This window comes from Akebia trifoliata, chromosome 1 (genome assembly GCF_017979445.1).
Source record: "Akebia trifoliata isolate Shusen 1 chromosome 1, ASM1797944v1, whole genome shotgun sequence".
Lineage (NCBI taxonomy): Eukaryota > Viridiplantae > Streptophyta > Magnoliopsida > Ranunculales > Lardizabalaceae > Akebia > Akebia trifoliata.
The window spans coordinates 22,445,135-22,462,712 of record NC_141375.1 but is presented as its reverse complement, the minus strand read 5'-3'; the positions used below and the strand labels follow the sequence as shown (position 1 = coordinate 22,462,712).

Sequence of the window (17,578 nt, the reverse complement as noted above, 5' to 3'; positions counted from 1 at the left end):
CTATCCATTTACAAATTATGGGGGAAGGAGTATTAAACTTCATTGAGAAACTCAAATTATCCAAGAAGTCTATTGTGCTACACATCCAAATCCAAAACTCTTGGTTGTCAAACCTAACTTTAATTTCACCTTCAATGGCTTTAAGCAGTAGAATGGGATTAGAGAAGGTATTTTGGAAGATTCTTCATCTTTCTCTCCAAATTTAATATAGGTAAGCACAAAAGATAGATTTCTTAATGGTATCAACGGACAATCGTCGCACACTCATTGAAGTTCTGAGTTCCAATCTCTGACTGATCTTCTATAATTCATTTTATGGAGAATTCTACCCCCAATGCTCCTTGACAAACTCACATCCCATGAAGAGGTGATCATCATTCTCCTCTGCCGCTCTACAAAAGTGACAAATCGAATGATTTATGATACTTCTTTGTATAAGCCTACTCTGAGTTCTAATGCCTCCACTCATAGCCAACCAAACTATGAAGTAGTGCCTTTGGATGTCTTGGTTGTTCCACACAAATTGTGCCCATTGTTTATCTAGCCCTCAAAGAACAAGGCCTTGATATGCTGATTTAATTGAAAAATCTCCTTGTGGATGGAGTCCAAATCACCTTATCCGAGTCCTCTCTGTCGATGATTGATTTTAAAGATGAAAAATCAAAGGTCCAAGACAAATGATTTTGACAAAAGGAGTGTCGAGATTTTTTTATAAGTAAAAGTCGAAGATGAAGGCATAGAGACCAGAGAATGCTTCTAAAGAAGCCCATGATATCTGTACAACTTTCTTTTTTTTCAAAATTTTCTTTTACCCAATAAAATCAAATTCGGATATTGATTCATAATATTCATCAGATTTTGAATTTGCATTCCGATGCCAAATTTTAATTCCAGATTTGAATGCGGTTGTATAATATTGGAAACCTTCATTTAACAGCCCTAGTAGCAGTGCCCTCGTATAAAATGTGTCATCAACCAGATAAGGGTAAAACGTGGGTGCTAGCCAAAGGCTGGGATTTTGAAGGCAAAACAGAGTAGTAAATCTAGTAATCCAAAAGTATGTTATTTTTAAGACCACGCATAATACTTGAAAGGTTTATCATTACACTACAATCAATAACACAAAATGAACTCTTTTGGCTACATCATTCACTAGAACTTGTAATCACTCAAATTAATTCTTTAATGTTCGAGCTTGGATTGAAAACCCAAATGCAGCCTGGAAGAGCTGCTAGAAATAACATTTGAAAAAGTAAGATAAGGCATGAATCAATCACCTTTCTATCGCAAACCAATGACATAACTTGACAAACAAGGTTCTCAGGAAACGGTTTGAACAGCTCTGTCAAAGCTCTCTTCAGCGGCGGATATACGTTTCACAAGCATGTGGTCAGGATGCGACAACTTCAACTGGCTGCAAAATTCACAATCATGTAAGTGGCCATTCCAAATAACCTTGCCAAAGAGTGAAACTAAGTCTGTGACTGATGACCTGGTATCTCTTAAAGCTAGAAATGTGGAGATATCTATCCATCAAATATACTGATTCGTAAACAAACTGTGAAGTACTTAGAAGATAATGGTCAAATATCGTGAGTTATGACAAAGATGAAAATGGGATATAAAGTACCTGATCATCATAGGTTTGTACCAATTTCAGCAATCTACATTATACTGGACAATAAGTAAATAGGTGCCATACAACCCATGGTGAACAACCTTTTACATTGGGAAATCCAATTTTTCTTTGTGCAAAAAGTATTGATATATTTGCTGCTTATTTTTAATGTATAAATAATATATGGAAACATTTATAATTACAAATAATTTATTTTTTATTTGCTTCCCAGAGATTTTAGGAGAAAAAAAGAGAGTTCTGTGAAGGTACAACCCATGCCCCAACAATCTTCTACACAGAAATCAAAATATCTTTAAGATGCTCAACTGCTTTTCATAAGAGACACTTTCTACTAATTTTTCATGTCCATAAACTTCATGAATCACCATCATCATCATCGTCTAAAGTTACATGGATGATAGATGATGGTAGTGATAATAGACATGAACATAACTAGTTGGAAGATATTGTTCATGACAGAGTTAAAGAGAAAAATAAGATTTAAGTGGCTGACCCAAGTAATTTGGATATGAAGAGTAGAAGATGATCGTCATCTACATCTTATCCCAAATATTGGGCTCAGCAACATGAATACTTTTTCACTCCTTAACTACATCTTGAGCTACATCTTCTATCAAGGTATATGGTTAAGATATTTTCTCATTTTCAGCCATCTTGCCTTTCAGAACCTTCATCTTAAGCACTCCTCATGATGCCATCATTGATCTTTGTTGTATATGGCCAAACCATCTCAATTGACTTTCCTTCACTGTATGTCCCATTGAGACTTACCTAAATTCCCTCAAATGCAATTAATATTAATTGTCTTTCATATTCTTACAACTCATCCATATAAAAAATTCATCCCACTACACTCATTCTAAGAACCAACAGCATGCTTATTGACGGCCCACCATTCAGCTCCATTAGTATCATTGCAAATGCTACATTCTTAAAAAGAAAAAAAGGTCAAAAAATAAAAAAGGAAGCAATGTATCAGCGTATGTCATTGCTACAGTTGTAAAACACACTGGCCCCACCAAACCTTTTTTTTTTTTTCTTGATAAGTAGAGGAAACAATTAAATAAAAATCTAATAAACTAAAAAACCACATAGCCCAAAAGCAACACCACATAGCCCAAAAGCAACACCGTAGTGCTCATCGGAGCACACCCAATTCCATCTAAACAAGATATCCTCAAAGAGAACACTTCTAAATACCTTAGAGCTTTACACCAAAAGAAAAGAAACCCAATAGCAATTACAGTGACTTCCTAAACTACGCTCTCTTTCCCTTCTAAATTTGTGATTATTATTTTTCTCCAAATGGTCCAACAAATCTCAAAAGGAGTCCAAACTCCAAAGAATCCTTTCCTTCGATAAGAAAACCAAAGACTGCTATGATTGAAACAATGATTATATGAATAGAGGGAAACTCCAGTTCATTTTGAACAAAGATGAGAAACGTGACCAAATCGACAATGCATAACTATAGTGGGTAAGAATGTTGAAGACATCCACCCCGCTAGCCTTACAAAGAGAACAAAAATTCACAAGAATACCTCAGCAATTGATGTGGTCCAAAGTAAGGATGTTGTTCAAAGCAACATACCAAATAAAAGAATGGAGCAAATCCATTGTAGCACTTTTTTCCTGTAGCTACCGGTAGCACTTTTTTTCTAGTTGAGAGAGCGCCACTTTGAAAAAAAAAACACCTCAGCCATGGAAGGATCATGTCATGGATCGAATTTTTAAAATAAATAAATAAAATTAAAAATTAAAAACAAACTTGTTATAGTTTGATCCAAGGCTTTGAAAATGGATGAACTCCCAATTTTTAATGAAGGGATTTTGGTGTTTCGTACACGTGGCTCTTAACTGTATAAAAGTGCTACAGGGAGCTACAGGGAAAAAGTGCTACAAAGGATCTACTCCCACAAAATAAAGGTACTTTGGAAGGACCTTAAGAGTCCACGCAGCAACATAGATGAGGCAATATAAAGATTTGAAAGAGAAGTTACCATTTCGAGTCTTATCCCATACCTTACAACATGGCTTTAGAACTAATTTGATACCGAGATGAGTCGGGCTAGTCATCCCTATTTCAAAGGCAATTGGGCGAGATGGTCTATGTGAATCATCTATCACATCGACTCACCCAAGAGCCTTAATGACTCATTCGATATTTTGAACACTAGACCAAGTCAAACTGTTATGTGTTTTTGATATAAAATTATTAATACGTTTTATGCTTTAAATGTTTATTATCGATATAAAATAAGATTTTATTATTGAGCATCTATATGATAAGAAAAAAATTACAATTTTTTAAACATCAATACGATATGTATGTGTTAACTCATCTGAGACAAGTCAATGGAAGGCGAGACGCCAAGACAAGACACCGGGTTTTAAAACCATGCCCTACGATCCTCCTCCAATGGATCAATGAGCAAGTTGGATAAGTGATTATTGAGGTTAGTGATAGACAAATTCATTAAAGTTACTCTTTAACCTAAAGTCCTAATACAAATATGATATTGCATGAATCATAGATCTCTATATCAAACATGATTTCTTAGAGGAGATTATATATAAACCTCGAAATTAGGATTTGAGATATGTGTCACACCAACAATCCTCCAAAAACCTGAATTTGTTGCCTCTCCCTACCATAAAAGATTAACATTTTTTTATGAATCCTAGAAGGACTTTCAGGATTCCTTTTCACACCCTACATCTAGAGATGGACCTCACATCACAACTATCACAGTCCATCTGATCGGAGTCATAATTCACTTCAATCACTCTCTTCCCAAAGGTACCCTTCTCAGCACTGAATTGCCATAGCCGCTTATTAAGAAATGCCAAATTAGCCAACTTGATCATTCGAAAGTCTAAACCATTAATTTCTTTGAGGACCAAATGAGCTTCCAATTTTTTCTATAAGTAAATTCTATTAAAATAGAGTAAAGTATGGTAGAGGTGACCAAAACAACAAACCACCCAATCAACAAGAACTACACAAAAGAAATACAACAAGCCCCTCTACTTGCAAAGTCCTTGAAGAAGACCCATCTAAATTCCTCATAAATTTTGCACCAATAAAACAAAAAACAAAATAGAAATAATTATGCCCTGGACACAATTCTCTTTCCATTCAAAACTTTGTTATTTCTCTTTTTCCAAATCTCCCAACAAATTGCGAGCGGGGTAAGACTCCTAAGGCTAATATTTGATGTTGAGAATGCAAATCCAAGTGAATCCCAAGACTTGAACAAAGCTCAAATGGAGAAGGGAAAGCAGCTTGAAATACCAAACAAGACCAAGAAGTGTGAAAGCCCGAGATAAAAATTGTCAAGCTACCTCACAACCTAGAAATTTGGCAAGAGAAGGAAGATCTGGAACTAGCCCAATTCCAAACATCTTACTCTAAGCCAATTAGCTCTCAATCAGGACTACGCCTCAAAACTACAAAGAAGTCATCTGAGAAACCTAAGCTACTTTATGGATGCATCCAAAAAACCAACGTTTCATCATCAAACTGAAGATAAAAGAAACAAAATCAGACAGGTTACAGCTGGGCATCGCTTTCCGACTCATTCTTTCCAATGATTACACCACTAAATCAAATAAGGGATCACCCTTCCGCAACCCTCTAGAGCTCTTAAAATACCCAGCGCAACTGCCATTCACCAAGACAGAAAAAGAAAGGGATGAAATGCATTTCATAATTCAATTTGTCTGTCCACTTGTCCCAAAGCCCATATGTTGGAACATGTATCTCAACAAATTCCAACAGACATGATCATACACTTATTGTAATATCTACTTTACACACCATCCCTGGAATTCTTGTTTAGCTCTCAAATCAATGCATCATTAGCTATGAGCACACTGTCTAGAATGGCCCCTCACGAAAGCACCTTGCTCTGCACCAATAACTCCATCCATCACAATCTAAATCTTGATATTAGCATCTTGTATACTATTTTGTACACCACCCCAACCAGACTAATTGAGTTAAGATTTTCAGATGTCATCAATTCCTAAATGATTTGGAATCAGTGCAATAAATCTGAGCAATGGTCCAAATGGCTTCACTCCTGGAAATCTTTAACAACTTGCATTAGGTAAATATGCCAACACACCATCATAGTTATTTCCATATGTTGATGGATATATTAGCTTATGTTAAGTGTATGAGATAGAATGAATACATTTAAACAAGGTGAAATATATCAAATCATACAGTAATAGTTGAAAACACAATATTTGAATAAGCTAAGAAATGTTTCAGAAAGTGTGTTAGCATGCTAAGAACTAGAACCAACTATGTTTTCACAAGGTCCAAAAACAACTTCACAGCTAAGTGCGGGCAATAGAAGCAACAGAAAAAAGAAGATATTATCATTGATGGATTACCTGAGGTAACGAGATGATGGTTTGCCAAGGTGAAGATTGCACACAATCAGATTGGCAAGAGTTTCGGCATCCTTTGCATCCTGGACCAACCACAATATTAATTCTCTTTTTAATTACACACATACAAATATAAAGGCCTCATCTCTGCTCTTCCAAGTGTCAACAACCACGCTTAAAAGGAAAAAAAAAAAAACCGTGTACAAGAATCTGTGTCAACAATCCCAATGGAAGGAAAGTTAATGAAAGTTTAAAGCTTGCCTTGTTCAGTGCTTCAAGCAACAGAGATTCAGTTTCATCAAAATTTCCCATGTGCATACAGCAGACAGCCTTACCATTGAGGATCAGCCCTGTCATCTGATACTTCTCAGAGAAATCTTGGAAGATGAGATATGCTTCCTGTATCTTGGAACCACCCTGATATCACGGAAGATGGTTATTAGCTATAACACACTATCACTTTCAAATAAAACAATGCAAAAAACTGGCTATACCACTGCCAAGTTTAGCCATGCATTAGCAAGTTGAGTTAGCGTGTGGTCCTCATCAATCTGTTGCATGATCTTAAGCTGTTTCTCTGCGTAATCTGACCTGTGCATCTTAAGGAATATCTGAACATTCAGTGCATGCCTGCAAAGGAAGAAGCAACACGTTTTAGGCCTGGGAGAATGAACAAATTGACAAAAAAAAAAAAAAAACCCTTAAAAGGAAACTTATTATTGATTTCAGTAATCAAGGTTCTTGCCTGGGTGCTGGGTAAAAAGTAAACCATTAAAACTTAATACACACTATACCACGTTATCAATGCTACATAGAATTTTAAACTCAATAAAAATAAGTAAATAAATAATCCACATCATTCCGTTTGAGAAGGTGCCAGAGATTACGTTATGTAGACAACCTAACTTTAAGGAATGCATAAAAAACTGGAAATGCATTTAGCTATTAGCATGGTAACCCCATGTAGTCGTTTAACTAGGAGGAAATGCAAGAACAGTACAATAGTTGTTGAAAAATAGAATTACGACCTAAATCCATAGAGGAAAAGCAAATGCACAATGCAGAAACCTGATACAAGAACCCAACAGAAAATTTTGAAAGAACTTCATAATTATATTTTTAGCATTATCCTAAAAGAATTAGTCTAAAAAAGAACTTCAGTCACAACTATACTTTAAAAAATAAAAAATAAAAAAGAGAAAATCCCTTTTAACACATAAATGTGAAATTGCCCGAGTACTCATTGGACAAGGTAACATTTACACTAGCACATGCATCTTAGATATCCCAAGACACTAAGCACAAGCATCAATGGTGCTTGAAGGGAAAGAGAAACCAACTGAATAACATAAAACATAGTGCACAGGCACAAGCTTTACCCTAAATTTCACAGAAATTATAGGGAACACAAAAGGGTAAAAACCCGATAGTGAGGATGAGTCTGTGCATAATGTCCTAATGATTGTGGTGGAGACCTTACGAAATCTTTCATTGATACGTGCAAAAATAATTTGACCAGCCATGTTTTACAAGAACCCATTTGAGAATATCATGTTCATAAATTACCATTACAGAAAATTGAAATTTTAATTGTATGTATTGAGGTATTCTATGGAGAGTTCATTATTATCGAGTCTTAAAAAAAGGAAAATCTCTATGGAGAGTTATCTATAAAACAAATAAATGAATATTACTATGACTCATAATGCTAAATTCTAAAAACCCATTGATCTATTAATACAGATAAAAAAAACATATCATAGAGATTCTCAAATGGAACATTTAGGCATAAACATTCAAGAAAATCGCAATGTTAAAATAATAAATAGCACTAACAGCTCCATAGTCCCTCCGGTGTTGGTATGTTTTAGAGCCTCATTGAAGTCCTGCTCATGCATGTATATGATCCCTGCAATCAGTCGTAGAACAGGATTGTTTCCGATGGCTGCATCACTTAACCACTCTCGGAGACTTGAAATTGTTGCTTCCTATAGAATTCAAAACCATTATACTCTATTTAGTGAATCACATAACACCAATCGATGTCTATGTCTAATTATCGCGACCACAATATGAACAATCAATGTTACAGGATTTGGAGATAATTAAAGCTGAGGGACAGATCCTACTTATGGTTAGAGAATTTCTAAAGATCTCAAATTTTTATGCAAAATTCATCAAACCAACCGATCAAATTTCATAGAATGCGACTCAACCAACCACTCTCCCCAATTATCTTAACAAGAACAACAAATTATAGCGGTAAAAATGCCAAAAAAAAAAGTCGGATCTCACAATCGAATTTGGTGTCTTAGGGTTTTACAGTTAAAATAAAATTCGAATCAAGATCTAATCAAATCAACTAACCAAAGCTGACCAAACTTTGTAGATCTCGAACATGAAATAGATCAAATGAAGAAATCGACCTTATTTTCAGGACCGGAGAGATACAAGGCCAGCAATTTGACTGCTTGGAGAGGAGTAGGTGCCGACGAATCAATCTCATTGATCACAAGCTACAAACAAAGATCAAAACAAAAAAAAAAAATCAATTTTTTTGGGAGAGAAAGAAAGAGAGAATCAAATCTATTATGAAATTGTATGGTTTAGGGTTAGATAGAAGAGGACCTGATAGCTTCCAAGGGCGATGTAAGATCTGTAAACGAGGCAATCTCTCTCGATAGAGTCTTCTTGAGAGAGATTGGGAACGTCGCTGTTGTTAATGGCGGACTGATAAGCTCCCAAGTAGAAGTTGTTGCGAAGACCGAACAAATGATCTGGAGACGCCATGGATTTGTTCTGATTCTCCAACTTCTGTACAGAGAGAGAGAGACTACGATGGTTGATTGTGGAATGCAGTTTCAACTTTCAAGCATGTTTTAACACACCCTCTGTGAGTGGACTCGTTGACTCATCCCGTTTCATAGGAGACAAATCATTGAACTCGCTCGACGATTTGAGTTTGATGTTTTCTCTGGACGGCTAGGAGTTAGTTAGGGGTGTCAATGGGTACCTCTATTTAACCAAAATCCAATCGTGAGTTTTCGCTTCGCTCTAAAAAAGAATTGACTCAACTTATCGAACTAACCTCTCATTGATGTATTGTTTCATCGAAATCCAATCCAAATTACGATGTAATTTTCTTGTTCGTGAATAGGCCTCTTCAATTCTTTTAAGTTTATGCTTGACTTCGGGTAAAGATATACCTGATTTCGATTTGCACATATAAGATAAATGATCCTAATACTATTTCTTTTTGTTACAACTTCTCTCTTTTTTTTTTCTTTTTTTTTGTCAATTCATTTCATGTCTTCCTTCAACAATTCGGTGAAGTCTCTTCATTGATTTGTAGTTTGAGATCACTCAAGGGAGCTCAAGTTCAGAGTGTAAGGCGAGCAAGGAGTGAATGGAAACTCTCTTAAAAGGTGCAAGTGGAGCTTCAAGTCTCTGGTCGTAATTAGGCTGGCAAACTCACACCTTGAATAGAAAGCGAGTGAAACAACTGCATAAACAGACCAAGCTTGACTTGGAAGCATTGCTTCTCTTTGACAAATCACTGTCCTAGCCAGGAACGATATGCGCTAGGGTGAAGCAGTGAACGTCAACGAACAGAGATGTGCAGGTAGAAAATCCTTATGTGTTGCTTGGGAGATTTGCAACTTGGAAGGATTCAACCCAAAGAACGAGTTCCAATTCCCTTTTTATTGGAACTAATTAGAGCCAAATCTAAAATGAAATCGAATCGATAGGAATCAAAACCGTTAGGATTCTATCCAATAGATACCCACGAGTACCTGAAACTAATTTATTTTGTCATTTCTTTTCATATTATAGATAATTTAAGATATTTTTTTATTTTAAAATAATACTTGTTATAAATTCTTCAATTTTTCACATAAATTATCCATCAGAGTTCTCTTTCAAAAGTTTATGACTTTAAACTAAGATAAATATTTATTTTTGAAAAAAAATCATTAATTTTTATCTTTAGTATAACAAATTATAATTAAGTTAATATTGTTGTTGATAATATATTAATTTTTGAAAGAATTTTTTATTTATTTATAATGATTTGAAAAACTTTTTTTCTCATTCGATTCTTGAGAACCATAAATGAAGGGTTCTTGGGATTTTTAGCGGTTCCAATTCCATTTATTTTGGAACTAGACTCAGAACCGAACTAAATATAATGGTTATGGTCGTAAGTTCCTTAGGAACCGACCCATTTACATCCTTAGAGTTAGTGGCATCAATTGAGCTTGCTAGCTCGTCAAGCATTGGCCCACCCGACGAAGTAAGGGTTAGGCCTTTATATTGAGCCCGCAAGGATAGGATAGGCGGGATCACTATTTTGCCCTGCCCCGACCCACCTATATTGGTCGGGTTTTTACAATTTTAGATATTAAAACTAAAAATGACAAATTACAACCTAGCGTAGTGGTATGACGAATGGCGTAAGATGCATGTACTCAGGATCAAACCTCCTTGCCAACACTATTTCTTCAAAATATAACCGGGGCGGGTCAGATTTAGGTAAATCCACCCCGTTGCCATGACAAGGCTCAATAATTTTCAGCCTATCAAATCTGGTTTGGGCTAGGGATTAATAGTATCTGCCCGACCCGCTATATATCTTACAAAAATATTCATAATATATTTAATTAGATAAATATTTTTCTAATAAAACTTTCCTATATAATAGAAACGGTTTATCAGTGACATATTTTGGTAGATGTTTAAGACACGTTAGGCTCTTAACTAAGCTGTTTTTTATAGCACACACCTCAACGTCTTCAATCTCCTATAAAAAAAAATGTCAAATAGACACCAATTTTGCCATAGAAAAGGAACAATTGAACAGGATTCTAAAACTTAAAATCTGTGTTATCTGATTCACCAGTTCACTTGATTCAAATTTGGGTTTGGGGTTTGTGATTTGCCAACAATTCGTTTCTTGATTCGCTTTGGTTTACTAGATCGGTATGCTAACTTGATTCGTTTGAGCATATATAAATAAAAGTATAATTATGATGTTAAAAAATTCTAAGTTAAATAAAAATAATTTAAATTTTAAATACAAAAAGAGTTGTGCTAGAGTAATATTGAAATGCACACATCCACATAAAAAATGTCTCTCAAAATGTACATTTTAATATTACTTTAGCATTATCCATATAAAAAATATAATAAATTGATTTGGTTCATCAAACAACATCTGAAAAAGGGGTGACTTCGACACAATCCTTTTAAACACTATGTGAAAAGGGATAAATGCAATGGATTTGAGTGTCAAATTTACTCATTTTTTCACATAGTCGAACTAATTAAAACATTATTTGATTTACTGAAATTAATTCTTTGGGGTTTATTGTTCATCGAACACAGCAAAAATGCAATGGGCTCCTGGTTTGCTTGATTTTAATTCAATGGGTTCATGGTTTGCTTGATTTTACGAATCCAATACAAACCCTACCGTGAACTGATTTGCTTCGTACTGATTTGTGATTTGGATTAATAGCAATGAATTGGGAAACATAGCTTAAAATTACAATCCATAATTCACATTGACTCTGCTCGGTTGTCTGGAAAACGAGATGACTCGGCCGATTCGTCTCAAATTTGGACGAGTTTAGAACCACGTGATCTGACCGTTGGATAATTTATCGGATTTACTAACAATCCAATGGTCTAAACCCTAAGGAGGACAACACCACCACTTTCCACACCAACAGACTTGCAAAAGAAGTAGACGCCCAGTGTACAAAAGGCAAGCCTCCCCAAATCGAAAGAGCATCAAAGCGAACAACGCAAAAACTCTTCCGAAGATTTCCACTCGAACCCTAATTTGTCTCTCAGGTACGCATCTGGTTTCTCTAATATCTTTCTTTTGTTTCCCTCTTTATACATTGTTGGTGTGTTTTTAGGTTTTCTGCATCTAGGGTTTTTGTTCTTCATTTTCATTTATCCGAAACTTTGATTTCTTCATAGATGTGATACATATTGTCCCTCTGCTTCATGTTTTACGTGTTGTGTAGAAAGTTGGATTTTAATGTAATTATTTCTATTTAATTATCTGGATTTATTGTGTAAATTAATTCAAATTACTTGTTTTCTTCTTCTTGAATTGTTTTATCTTGGTATGTGATAACTCTTTTAGATTTCCATAATTTTTAGAATTGTGGGTTTTTGTTTTGAAGCCTTTGGATTGCAGTTTAAAGACGTGGGTTTCATTTGTTGTACTGAAAATGTTAATCAAACATCTTACATGCTCATCTTAATCAGTATAACTTCCTTATAGGTTAGTTGATCCAAACTTTTGGTTGGTTCATAAGAGGATTGCAATTTAGGCGTGAGTGATGTTAATTTTTATTTAGATTCTTACATTTAGAAAGCCATAATTGTTATTACAGATCTTCAAGTGTAGTGGACATTGGGGTTGTTTTTTCATAGTAACCAAGTTCGGATTCAGCAATTATTCGGTGGGGTATTAAATTCAGTTTAATTTCGGAAAGATGCAGAAAAATTGGGATTATAAGAATGTTGTTTTTAAGCAATACATAGGTGCATTGTTGAGTTAGTTTTCGTGAGATGGAGAGAGGTTGACGTCAGAATTTGTTGTTTTTGTAATCGAGCAACCCCTTATTTGCCAAACTTTTCCTAATTTTTGGGAAAAAATTAGTGAATTTTGTGGCAGTGATTGTAGTATGCTTGAAGTTAAATCAGCAGCAGATGTTTCAATTTTAAGCTTTTTCTTGCATTAATTTTGGAGGATCTTTCTCCGTGTTCTTTGGGGTAAACAAAGCAAAATAATTTTTCAGTTTCTTTAACTTATATATCTATAATAATAGTGTGTCTATACTATTAACAAACAATACAAATATGAGACTGCCAAGAACTTGTCAATAAATAAAATTGAATTGGTTGCTGCAACTACCAACTTTTTATTTATTTATGCCTTATCAAACATTTAACAATATTCCATCTGGTAGGGTTTTCTTTATCAGGATCGTAAAGACATCTAGGGAACACCACCAATTTATCACCTACAAGGGCACCTTATAAGTCGCACACTCTTCACTGTTTGATTTGTAGATTTCTAAGAATGTGATGTATGCAAGTTTATCAAATTTTTACTGAAGCTGTAATTTTGCTCTAGAGTGGTTTTAAGTTCCTGCTGTTCCTTTTTCCAACTTTGTTTGTCACACATATAATTACACATGGCAGATGTACACATGATGAAACAGTGTAGGACTGTCAATGGATCAGATTCTGGTCAGATCAAGGTCAATTCAGGAGTAATAGAATAGTTGGCCCACTTGATCCAGATCTGATGAGGATTGAGGATCCAAACCCAATTTTATGTTTATTGGACTGGATTTGGGAAACCCAGTTTTACCCACTCCCATCTATATGTTTGCTTTATTTGATGAAGATAACCAAAAGCCTTTAAATTTTCAATCAAATAAGAAAAAGGACAATCTTTTAGAGTGTGTGGAGTTTGTAGTTTTTTCCTTGATTGTTTTTATTCTCTCTATCTGGCAGGTATTCTCGATGACCGTTTCTATTGATTAATAATTATTTATTAACGAAGGACAATGTTGTTTGGACATTCTTTTCATTTCTCCATTGAGAATTAATCTAATAGTTTATCAGTCACAAATCCCTGACTTGCACTAGATCCGTTGGAACCAATATCCCAATGCGGTGTCTAAACCCAGTTTTTTTTTTTTTTTGTTTTTGGATTGGATATTGTGTTACTTAACCTTAGGCAATGTATCCATATCTGACCCTGTAATCGATAATTTAAATGTCTTACCTTTTCATCATTGTTTTCAAAGGCGTTGGTGGCTTATGCCTTGAGGATTGCCTCAAGGTGAGGCTGTCTTAAAGTGTTTCGGGACTTTAAGAAAAGGCTCCTTTTCCTCAAACGCTTCGACCTTACTAAAAGAGGCATTGAAGAAGCTTACACCTTAGGGGACACACATTTTTTTGGTGCCTTTTGTTGAGTGTGGAATTTGGATTTGGATATTTAACTTTGGAACGTGAAATTGTTTCTTGATTCTTGTATTTATTTATTTGTGTTAACTATTTATTTATAATAAAAAATGCATGCTCCCAAGGCTTTGGCTAGTGAAACACCTCGTCTCACACCTTAGCATTTAAAAACAGTGCTTTGTATTTCCTGTGCTTTACCCATACATATATATACTAATATACTAGTATTAATTGTAAGGCCAAAAGCATGGTTTTTTTACATTTTTTGTGTGTGTGTGTGTGTGTTTTTTTTTCTTATTTCATTGATGTTACATTAGCATGATTGACATATTGGACCTTTCTAAAGGGTAACGTTGGCTTTATATTCTACTACTCAAGTACCTATCCCTCTTGTTTAACCATATTCCCATCACTAAAAGGGCCTCTCTCTGCACACACACTCACGCTCACACCCACACAATCAAGATCTCAATATTGGCTGCAAGCACTCATTGCTCTCTCTTCATCATTGGCAAGCTCTCACTCTATATAACTATATTGGGATAGCAAGACAATCTCAAACTTGAGCCTTGAAAGGCCTTTCTTTTTCTTTACACCTTCAAAAAATTTATACTATTTTACTTCTCAAAAAAAAAAAAAATTATACTATTTTCATGGTTTTCAGCTAAGTTAATTGTACAGGTTATAGAGCATTATTTCAACCTCTTTTATTTTTAATCTTTTTATGCCGTATTATATTCCTTTTTTTGGCATTTTAATTTTTAAAGTTGTTTCTATGGCTCTCTTTTTTTTTTATTATAATATATTGGCAAACCTGTTTTTAATGAGATCAGTAACTCAATGATGGCCGGAATTGAATCTTGGTCTATGCTATCTTCATCCATAGACTTTACCAACTAAGCTAGCTGGCAACTTTGTTTCTGTGGAATTTTGGTCTTTCAGTTTGATTATTGGGGCTGCCAGAAGTTGTTTGATTGATTTTTTTTTTTTTTTTGAAATAGATAAAGATAAAAGAGAACAAGAGGTCAAGGCAACCATCCTTATACACGTGGAAAAAGAAAGGCAAAAGCAATAAAAAAGAAATAACAACGACAAAAAAAGCAATTACACTTCAATTCTACTAAACGACTCCAATCATAACATGAGATCTTCCGAGAAGAGCTCTCTTAATTCTTTGTCAATCATGTGTGGCACATGTGCCTTTCCTCTAGTAATTATGAATAGCTATGCGTGGACATGCCTTCATAGAGATGTTAATAAGTGCATCTTTTGAATGTCTTCTGCTTATCATTTCTTACTCTTCTTTTAAGTGTTTGTTTTGGAAAAATATGCTATTTCAATGATGTTCGAGTTCTTGATGGTGATCTTGTAACATCTGTTCTCTTCTTGTTTCATTTTTTGTGGCTTTCATATTTGTTTAATTTTCTTACGGATTGTGTAGAATCCTCTTTTACACAATATACTCTTTTTAATAAGTTGTTTTCTGTATTTACTATTTTTTATTTAATTTATTTATATATATATATTTTTGCAGTGATATCTAACAATGTCTAGGAGGTATGATAGTCGTACTACAATCTTCTCCCCCGAAGGTCGTCTCTACCAAGTGGAATATGCCATGGAGGCCATTGGAAATGCTGGAACTGCGATTGGTATATTATCCAAAGACGGTGTAGTCTTGGTTGGCGAAAAGAAGGTTACTTCTAAGCTCCTCCAAACCTCGAAATCCACTGAGAAGATGTACAAGATTGATGACCACGTTGCCTGTGCTGTGGCTGGGATAATGTCTGATGCCAACATCCTAATCAACACGGCTAGGGTCCAAGCACAGCGCTACACTTTTGCTTACCAAGAGCCAATGCCTGTTGAGCAACTCGTTCAATCTCTATGTGATACCAAGCAAGGATACACACAGTTTGGTGGGCTCCGCCCATTTGGAGTCTCATTTCTGTTTGCAGGTTGGGATAAGAATTTCGGCTTCCAGCTCTACATGAGTGACCCGAGCGGGAATTATGGAGGGTGGAAGGCTGCGGCAATAGGAGCAAATAACCAAGCAGCACAGTCTATGCTGAAACAGGATTACAAGGATGAGATCACAAGGGAAGAAGCGGTTCAGCTTTCATTGAAGGTGCTCAGTAAGACTATGGACAGCACTAGCCTAACTTCGGATAAGCTCGAACTGGCCGAAGTATTCCTGTCACCTTCGGGTGAGGTCAAGTACCAAGTTTGCTCACCCGAGTCCCTCAGTAAGTTGTTGGTGAAGGTTGGAGTGACCCAACCCGCTGTTGATGCTTCTTGAGTTACCTACCGCATTTCAATGAATTCTGGTTTCAGGACATGTTTGGGACTATCTTCTGTGTTTTCTTGGAAGGTCTAGTGGGAATGGATTACTGTTGAAACATATGATGGATTTTCATATTTTTTTTTCTGTTGAATCAGTCTAGTACTTTTATATAATTTGCTCGTAATATTAATGAACTTTTTCTTCCCAGTTAAGAGAAGATATTAGTATTTGCATCCTATTATGTTGACCTTTAGAGAATTACTTTGAACTTCCTTCTTTGCAGGGGATAGAGTATATCCTTTTGCCCAAAGAGTCCCTTAATGGAAGGTAAGGATGAGTCTGCTGTTATCATAAGCAAGGATCCTTGTTTAATCTTATCCATTAACAGGTCCCATCTCAACAAAAGCGTGGAAGCTTGGGTTGCAATAGATCAACAATTTTATAGTCCAATCTAATGGACATCTTATGGGTTTTACCGTTTTAGTTAGGTGGTTCATCCATCATAAACAGCAGTTCAAATGGTCCACTTTCCTTTGATCTTGAACAGGTAAGTTTAAGAATTTTTTTTATTATTGGAAAGTTTTGGCCAAGACACATTGGTCTTGGTTGGTGGTGGCAATTGAAGAGATTTTTGATGAATGTTTTGGATGTGGGTATTTCATGGTGTTGGTGGTGGCAAATCATTAGGTATGTTCAATCGAACAGATTCAAAAAGGACAAAAACTCCACAAGTAACTTCATTTTCTCCACATCGAAGAATGATATAAATTAGATCTGCAGGACCCAGACATGGGCAAGATATATCATGCTCAATTTGTCTGAAAATATTATGTGGGTGGTTAGGTTCTTTCACAATGGAATCTGACAAGATTTCTTGTAAATGTTACAATCATGGATTGGACTACAAAATTGTCTTTCCTAAAAATGACCTTTGAGAATTCTATAACATCGATAAGGACCTGAGACCAATTTGTCTTTCTTAATACCTTCAGTTTTATCTGTATGTCCTTGTTCTTCTCTTCATTTGATTACTTCTTTTCTTCCTCAAAATGCTTCAAACTAATGTTTTTTTCAATTAAAAAGAGAGATGGGACTTGGTGCAAGGATTAAGTGACTGACTCTAACTGTGATTGCCTTCCTGCCAACCTGCCTTTGGAAGGTCAAATGGAAACTCTACAAACATTCCTTAATTACTATCTCCAAGATTGCTTATTTGGTAGTAGGCTTTTTATTATTTACAGATTTAAGGCAAATGAAAA

The 17,578-nt window shown here is 35.3% G+C and overlaps 2 protein-coding genes across 2 annotated transcripts; one reads left to right on the top strand and one right to left on the bottom strand.

The window, feature by feature from the left end:
- Positions 1-1,062: 1,062 nt before the first annotated feature.
- On the bottom strand, positions 1,063-8,903 carry LOC147410975 (coatomer subunit epsilon-1-like). The gene is made up of 7 exons (XM_086442535.1): positions 8,669-8,903; positions 8,467-8,556; positions 7,877-8,028; positions 6,535-6,670; positions 6,302-6,457; positions 6,044-6,123; positions 1,063-1,414 (listed from the first exon to the last, which is right to left on the bottom strand). The coding sequence occupies exons 1-7, from the start codon at positions 8,828-8,830 to the stop codon at positions 1,321-1,323; spliced, it is 870 nt and encodes a 289-aa protein (XP_086298661.1). The 5' UTR covers positions 8,831-8,903; the 3' UTR covers positions 1,063-1,320.
- A 2,834-nt stretch (positions 8,904-11,737) lies between these two features.
- Positions 11,738-16,552, top strand: PAC1 (20S proteasome alpha subunit C1). The gene is made up of 2 exons (XM_086442523.1): positions 11,738-11,896; positions 15,570-16,552. Exon 2 carries the CDS (start codon positions 15,582-15,584, stop codon positions 16,332-16,334), a length of 753 nt encoding a protein of 250 aa, XP_086298649.1. The 5' UTR covers positions 11,738-11,896; positions 15,570-15,581; the 3' UTR covers positions 16,335-16,552.
- The last annotated feature ends 1,026 nt before the right edge of the window (positions 16,553-17,578 follow it).

Excerpts from the sequence above, each read along its gene's own strand:
- LOC147410975 (XM_086442535.1), bottom strand. The coding sequence starts at position 8,830 with ATGGCGTCTCCAGATCATTTGTTCGGTCTTCGCAACAACTTCTACTTG. Across the intron at positions 6,124-6,301 it reads TGCTTGAAGCACTGAACAAG|GATGCAAAGGATGCCGAAAC; the intron begins GCAAGCTTTAAA and ends TGGTTGGTCCAG. Across the intron at positions 1,415-6,043 it reads CCATCATCTCGTTACCTCAG|CCAGTTGAAGTTGTCGCATC; the intron begins GTAATCCATCAA and ends TGAATTTTGCAG.
- PAC1 (XM_086442523.1), top strand. The coding sequence starts at position 15,582 with ATGTCTAGGAGGTATGATAGTCGTACTACAATCTTCTCCCCCGAAGGT.